The 8,363-nt window shown below is 36.4% G+C and overlaps 1 protein-coding gene across 1 annotated transcript in view; it reads right to left on the minus strand.

The window, feature by feature from the left end:
• LOC105168881 (mediator of RNA polymerase II transcription subunit 14) overlaps positions 3,057 to 8,363 on the minus strand; it is a 14,281-nt gene continuing 8,974 nt past the window's right edge. The window contains exons 7-8 of the mRNA XM_011089069.2: positions 6,022 to 7,103; positions 3,057 to 4,497 (exon numbers count right to left, since the gene is read on the minus strand). Coding sequence (XP_011087371.1) covers positions 3,729 to 4,497; positions 6,022 to 7,103 — 1,851 coding nt within the window. The 3' untranslated portion in view covers positions 3,057 to 3,728. The remainder of the gene's footprint in view (positions 4,498 to 6,021; positions 7,104 to 8,363) is intronic.

Raw genomic sequence — 8,363 nt, forward strand, 5'->3', positions numbered from 1 at the left:
CACCATCTGGTGTCCAAGATATAACATCCCATTTGATTGTTATGTTCCCAAATGGATCCAAAGGGTCATATGACTCTAAAAATTTCAAGAAATGCAATTATGATAAGTTAAAAACAAAGACACACACACACACATGAAACTAAAATCACCTGCTTGAGAAAAGATGATAAACAACAAGACAGCCCACATGCTGAACTTCAATCCCTTCTTCATTTTGACAAGAATTGTTACATGTAGACAAGCTATAGATCAGACACTGAGGTTTTTGCATATAAAGAAGAGTGTTGTGTATGGGTAATGATCTCACACCTTAATTACACCTAATGGTTGTTGGGACATCCCATAATTTGCTTTTGATTGCACTGTCTAATCAGTCATCTTCTGCTGGTTTTCCATAGGGTATTGGATCATCAGACATTTGAACTTCAATAAAGATGATTAGTCACTCTTCTTGGTGCTACATCTTTTTTCTACACTAATTTCATGCCCACATTGCTTCATTTACTTTCTCTCTATGCATTTACGGCTGTACTTCAAATCATATTACATTCTTTATTTCATTTAATATGTACACGTCTAATAATATATAATATTTAAATGATGTAATTTTTGTTCGTATTATAACGTGTATGTTTTAAATAGACCATAAGAAGAAATATAATTTGAAATAAAAGATACAAATCCGATGTTGAAAAATATATTTTTATGCAATTGTGGATGTAAGATAATTCATTAAACATATAAATCTTTTCATATTTTCTGCACGAGTTTACTTACAACATGTTAAAAACATTAATTCCTAACACAAAATATATAAACTCTCTTCTTCTTTTGGGTACAAGTTCATTCTCTTTTCTCTTTTCCAAAGAAAAAAAGAACTATTTTATATTTGAGCACATCAGGAATATTAAATATCAAGAAAAATTAAAAATCAACAAATAGCTTTAATAACAATCAACAATCTATAATCAATGAATCAATCATTATGAAAATTGAAATGACATGAGACTCAGAGGTAAGGTGTTGAGTCTAATTCAGTTTTAAATTTCAAATACTATTATTTTTTTTAGGAATAATTATATTTATGCTCCCTTATCTATGCTTAATTTACATAAATTATATATATTCTTTTGAAAAATTACACATATACCCATCAGAAATTTTAACAGTACTTACACAAATAGTCCCTGATCTTTGAAAAATCACACACACACACACCCATCAGAAACATCAACAATATTTGCAAAACCCACCCCTGCTTTTCAAAAAATTATACATACACCTCCCCAAAATGTCAATATCATTAGATAAACTATCCCCTTTTTGTAGCTGTCACGGGTGATTTGTGTAAATAGATTATAAATAGGAGGTGTAAATATAATTATATTTTTTGTTTTGTTTCATTAATGCATACACGTTACGTGTACGATAATCATGTCATTCATTTTATTTAAAAAAAATATACATTTAACAATTATGAATAAAGGAAAGAAACTACAGGGCAAAATGAGTCATTTTAATTGAAAAAGATCGAAGGACAACCACATATTCTTAATTTATCGAATAAAATTACGGTATTATTCATGTCCATTGAAAAACAACCATATTTTGATGAGTAGTTAAGAGACAACATTGTATTATTACATTACTTTTCATAAATACACCTAAATGGGTTCCATTAAAAAAGTAGATTAGAAAGAATAAAGAGTTTGTATTTAGATTGTTCAGTGGTGTTGGATTACTCCCTACGTAATAAAATTACAGGTCTAGTTTACATCAACTTTTTGCGACAATAAATGTATATATACTAAATAAAGTAAAAATGTAACAAAATTTAGAATAAAAAATTATACGAGTGGGTGTGAAGATAAGAAGATGGGTGATAGAAATGGTATAAAAATCTTGGCTATGATGCTTTTTTTAGCTTTTTACCAATCTATGCTATTTAATTGGGATTGGGACCCATACAAATTGAAATTTCATACCCACAATTTTGAGGAATTTTGGAAAGGATATGCACTTTATATATCTATCATTATTACGGATGATGTGTTACCCTAATTAATGATTAGGGTAAATATTTTATGAATTAATTTGAGATTATGAATTTGAAACCCATCAATATATGTGGGCGTTTGCATGGTTTTCAGAATCAGACTGAACCAATTGGTTCGACCGATTCAACTAGGAATCAGTCATGTGTTCAGCCCGATTCATTCCCCCAAACCTGGTGTGATAAAAATTGGTGAAGACCAACCAAGATTGGTAAATCTCAATGATCCACTAATCGCTCAAAAATCAATTTTGACCATTTTAAACTATTCAATTAGATTGCCACGCCTATACTTAAAGGACTAAAATTACAATTTACCCCACATCATTCCGTTATATCATCTCATTTCATTGAGTGTCTAACATTTATCCCATAAAACCCCACCCAAAACACTAGCAATTCACCTTTTGATTATTTGTGCAGAGTATGCAATCGCAAGAGAATGATCTTTAAATTGCGGCGTATCTTGCCATGACACTCTGCCTATGCATGGATGCGACTGGAATAGGTTGGGGAGAACCCTAACTCTAACCCTCACCCTCACGGACTATAAGGAACCGGTGTGCTAGTCCCCTTAGGCAGATATATGGCATGCATGGTGGCATGGAGCCCTCCTAACAAAGCTCCCATCTGCCTTCAATTATATATGCAAGGTATGAAACTCAAGCTAATCAAGGGGAATAAAATCCTCTTCCGACTCCACCATATCCTAGACCACAAGAACGTGCTTGACAGCAGGCTCCGGTCATACGAAGAAAAACTTGCTCATCCTCCACCAAGTGGCAGATCAGGAGAACCCCTTGAACGTAAATTTGGACTTCGTGCATGTTCATGATCATGATCAAAATGAACAAGGAGCATACATCAAGTTACAGTTGAAAAACTTCATGTTCATGATCAAAAGGAACAAGGAAATAGCCACAATTCCGTGCATACAAGTTACAGTTGAAAAACTTAATGTGCCATGATAACGCGTGCAGCGATAACTAGCAATACAAAAATAGTCATCCCATAAAAAAATGAAATGTGTTCATAAATTGAAGGATGGAATTCCATTTTGGTCTCTCTACATATCCACCCAGATAGTTAACTGATTAATAGCTCTAAAGGGGAAAATTTTGCAATGGTATCCATATATACATACAATTACACAACTCTAAGAATTCTGCGTTATGTTCTTCAACTCATGTTTCCATACCTATCTAGAAAATAGGGATTCAAGTTCTCTCAACATAATTACAAATTTCTCACCAAGTGTTGCTGGTTTATAATCTAGTAATTTGAAAGACTAGTTTCTTTTCACTGGTGGCAGTTTGAGTTGTACAATTTCGGTCCATCAAATTTCAGAGAACCAACTATAACCTACTGTACAAAAGAGAAGCATAACCTGAATAATATACGTCTCTCGTTAGCCAAGCTTGAAATACACCAAACACGTTACATATGCTATCTAACGATATCCCCTATCAGCATCAGTCAAAATAAAGTTTGAAATAAAGTCACCTCTTCCATTTCCTTCCCAAACATGGGCTGTCTTATTTGAGTATGTTGTCTCTTTCAAATAAAGCCACATCTTCTATGTCCTTCCCAAATATGGGCTGTTGCCTGATTTGAGTACCCTGGTGCTTTGATTCTCCATTAACAGTAAAAAAAGAGTGGGATACTATTATACTAGTCATATATCTCTTAGTCCTTGTAGGCATGTGTGGAGTGCCCTCTGTACACTATCAGCAACCACTCTCAACCTTCCCTGACTAGAATCCCCACCAGAAGCTCCATTCACCTCCACAGTTCGAGCCACTCTCTGTTTACATTTTTCCCAGTCATCAACACGCAGCCAGCATGCACGGCCTCCGTGGCTACCCTCCATCCCTATAAAAGATACGCTAAGATTTTCACCGAATGAGTATCTTAATCTAACAGATACACAATAGGGCAACCAAGCAGCACCGCCAGCAGCATTTATATGAGGTATATGCGCGGGATCAAGAACGACTGTCAATGCAAAGTCAACTGAGTTATGGGCCCGATCATAGTGAATATTGCTTTTGGATAAAGATGAATTATCTGAGATGCCATCTCTGTTAAATCCCATGTGATTCTCAAGACACAACTCAATACGGGATTTCTGAGCAGGAGCTGCATCAACTCCTTGCCCTTGAGCTAATCCTTTCTTCCATGCAATAAGTTTCAAAAATTCTCTCAAAACAGAAATGGGTAAAGTCAAAAGGGTAATGAATGAAGCAACACGAGAAGCATCATAGGGCTCTGACGCAACACGGCGACTAAAGTAGTCACATATCTCTCCTATTTCAGATTGAGTTAATTCCTCTTGAGCGGCAGCTGGGTTCTGTGGCTGTTGTTGGGAATGATGAAATCTTTTTACACTGAGGACTTGGAGAAGAAGTTGAACTCTGTGAACACTAACAGCAAAGACATAGCCTCTGCAAAAGTATTTCATAAGTTCAGAACCTAAGACATACAACAAATTCATAAACATGTGGAAATATACTTAAAAATATGCCTTTTTCTGGTTTCTTTTTTTCTTCTTTTATCTGTGTAAACGCGTGTCACTCATATGTGCGTGTGGGTATGTTTGAATGGTAAAAGTCAAGAACAATATGTATGGGATCCAAGCATGCGTCTGTGTTAATACCATCTATCTCTATATACATGTATATATCCAGTACATATGTATATATACGACAAATTCATAAACATGTGTAAGTAGACTTAAAAATATGCCTTTTTCCCGGTTTCTTTTTTTCTTCTTTTGTCTGTGCATACGTGTGTCACCCATATGGCGTGTGGGTGTGTTTGAATGGTAAAAGTACAGAACAATATGTATCCAAACATGCGTCTGTGTTAGTACTATCTCTCTTTATATACATGTATATATCCAGTAAATATGTATATATACCTATACCTACACATATCTATATATATCTGTATATAAGTGTGTATCCATATGTGTATATACATACATATACATGAACATATATACATATATATACATGTTTGATATTGAGAAAGCCATTTCATCGTCATTATGGGAAGAAAAAAGACAATGATTTTGCAACTGCTAACAATTGGCTTCACATTCAAGACACAAAATTTGCTATTAGCATAATATTAGGATGCTTTTCTGAGACCTATGTTATCCACCAAACAAGTTGATGTTGCACTGCCCAGGACCCAATCATCCCCACTCTAAGGATAACTACAGGCGTCAGGACAGAGCAATATGGAATTCTAAGCCATACTAGGCATGTGATTATGCCATAAGAACTATGGGAAGATACTTGATTATAGTGCATCTTCGAAAAGGGAGACCACTTAACAGCAAAATATAAGCTCATCAGCAGGTGAGCTTGACACAGGCAGTTCCACATGTTTGAGGTAAAACACAAAGCCATGCTGCGGTGGAGGTTGAGATGCGGAAGAAACAATGAGGAGAATATTCCAAGGATATAGAAGATGAACATAAGCAGATAGTCCACTAGAAAACCCAGACTCCACCATTAACCCACCACCCACACCCTCTAACCACACGAAGCTAGTCTCTCAAGCCTCGAATCTTCCCCTGCCCCGCTTTGATTTTGGGAATAAAGTAAACATAAAAGTGCATATCACTCTACACAAAACCTGTATTTCTAGAAGTAAGCAACTAACAGTTAAATAGAAAAGGATGCATGAGAAGTAAAAAAGCAATTAATTCAAAAACTGGGTACAAGCTCCTGATAAGTGGCTAAGGCTATAATTCTTTGATATTCAAGACATGTGGATGTTATAAAAGATGAAGGCAGTGGCCCTTAGGATCATTGCTAAGACTAAGTGCAAGGAATATTTTCTAAGATCTCGAAATAAGCTATCCCTTCCATTTGGACATGAATAGTGACTACCTTCCATTTTCTTTTCTTTTTGCATGAAACGTATTTGGAATGATGCAAGGGATGTCTTGATCTTACCCAACAAAGAAGCGTAAGGCTGGCTGCTCTTGATCCAAATTCAATAATGCACCCTCATTATCCTTCAAAATTGACCCAAGGATCTCTTTTAAAAGGTCCGGTAATTGTGCAAATAGCCAGAGAACTCCAAGATACTTGAGAATACCCCTAAGAACCTTTTTAAGTGCCACAAGAGGAACCCATCCTCCACCATAGCCTCCATCATCTCCTAGTCCAATTATGGCAGTATTTAGCTCTCCTCTAACATGAGCAGGAACACCAGATCCAGGTGTTCTTCGTAATGGATTAACCATGGGTAAATTGGACTGTCCTGGAAGAGCATTTCCTATGCGATTTAGAGCAGCTATTGCAGTTCCTGTTCGAGACGTTGCACCAGTATTTGCAAGGTTGGCTCTGTTTCCAGGAGTAGTTGGTAGCTGAGGAGCTGAACTTGGATTGGGATTATTTGAATTAGACATTCCAAGTGCCTGTGCACCTGGAAAATTAGAATCTATGCCATTTAGTTCCTGTGCAACATGCTCCATAATAAAAGGCCGAAACTGTGGACATGGAAGTGATCCTCCTGTAGGTGGACCAACTTTTGGAGGTGTAGCTGGTTGCAACCAGACTTGATCTCCAGCAAAACACCGCATATCAACTGCAAAATTTTTGCGATAAATTATCCTAATCCAATATGGGCCTCTTAGCACCACAGAAACATCAATGGGCAACAGGGAACTGGGAACAATGCCAGAACCACCTCTCCCAGCAGCAGCAGCAGCTGCTGCTGCTAACACAGCTGCCGTAGGGCTGTTATGAGTTCCAATAGGGCCTGATGCTGCAGGTACACCAGGATTACCTCCAGGTCCAGATGAAGCTTGAGTTGTATTTGTGTTCGAATTGCTAGAGAGACCCTGAGATGGCACATATCCAGTTTGCTTTAAAGTAGAAGAAATAGAAGCTGTAATGCCAGGAACCCCAGAAACAGGGGCAGCTCTAGCTGGCCTTGTAGCAGCAGCAAGAGCATGCAACGGTCCAGCAGTCAGCCGAATGCAATCCAAAAGGGATGCAACTTCACCTCCATTAATGAAATCCTCTAGAAACTGTCAAACAGATAAGCTAATAGATGAAATATGTCCTTCTATACACTATGGAACATCAAGGAAAATAATTTGCGAAAATATATAGGCACAACAAGAAAAACAAGAAAAAAATAAATCTTTACTATTAAGCAAACCCAAAACCCGATCTACTCAGCATATTTTCCAAGTTAAGCAACTCTTCAATGCTAGGATAAACATGAGGCGTGTGAACTTTTGTGTTTCCGTAGTGAAACCAAAGTGGATCTTAGATTTCTTTGGTAGGGGGATTTGGATAAGGAATCTGATTGTCAGCAATTATATTTTTACGTGAGCCAAAATACAGGAGAATAAAACAAGAAGAACATCAATAGTTTCAAAAAGTAGGTAGGTAAATTAATAAAAGAAGCCTGTAAAATTAAAAAATCAAATTCTTGGTATTTTAATTATTTTCAGAATTTAAGAGGAAAACACAAGCCACTATCTTCAGTTTCATGTCTCCTTTCCTCACAAATCTTGTTTCAAGATGGTTGTGATCAATCTTTCACTCACCCTCCTCAAGAATGACGAAACTTAATTGATATATGCTTTTATCTAATCAACACCTATGATAAGTACAACTACTACACATCCTCTTAGTTTCTACATTATGAATTGTCAGTATACTATTTTTGGAATGGATGTGAATCAGCTGCCAGACATTAGATTTAAGCATACCTTTCAGATCCCTAGTTTATTAAACACCAGACCTTAAAGCAGTCCTATGGAGCCCTAAAGAGGTCTAAGCAACTACTGGGACTATATGAGCCGTCTGACCACTTTATGAATTCGTCCAATGCTTGCTGCAACTAGATTATGAGCAAACACCTTTTACCACTTAGATTCATTATTCACTACTGCCAAATAAACAGCACTGAAGGGCATAGTATGACAAACTCATGCATCATTAAGTTCAGTACAAAAGTTACAACAGGAAAGAATTTAATGTGGCATAGAATTGCTCCAAGAACTTTCAAATGATACTTGAAATTTCATGCCTGATACAAGACTCAATGATTCTGCTCTCCCTGTCATTTCTACAACATGTATGTCCTATTAATGTCATACCTTAATCAACGTATCCACACTGACAATGTAAAATGAAATTCAGGTGGTGAGGCAGGAATATTACCACCTTAGAGTAGTAACTTTTAGGAACTCAAAGCTGGCAACGAAAACATAAATAAACAAAAACTTCGTAGAATGTTAAAAGGCAAATCAATTTGCAGCAACCATACATTAAGG

This window comes from Sesamum indicum, linkage group LG8 (assembly GCF_000512975.1).
Source record: "Sesamum indicum cultivar Zhongzhi No. 13 linkage group LG8, S_indicum_v1.0, whole genome shotgun sequence".
NCBI lineage: Eukaryota > Viridiplantae > Streptophyta > Magnoliopsida > Lamiales > Pedaliaceae > Sesamum > Sesamum indicum.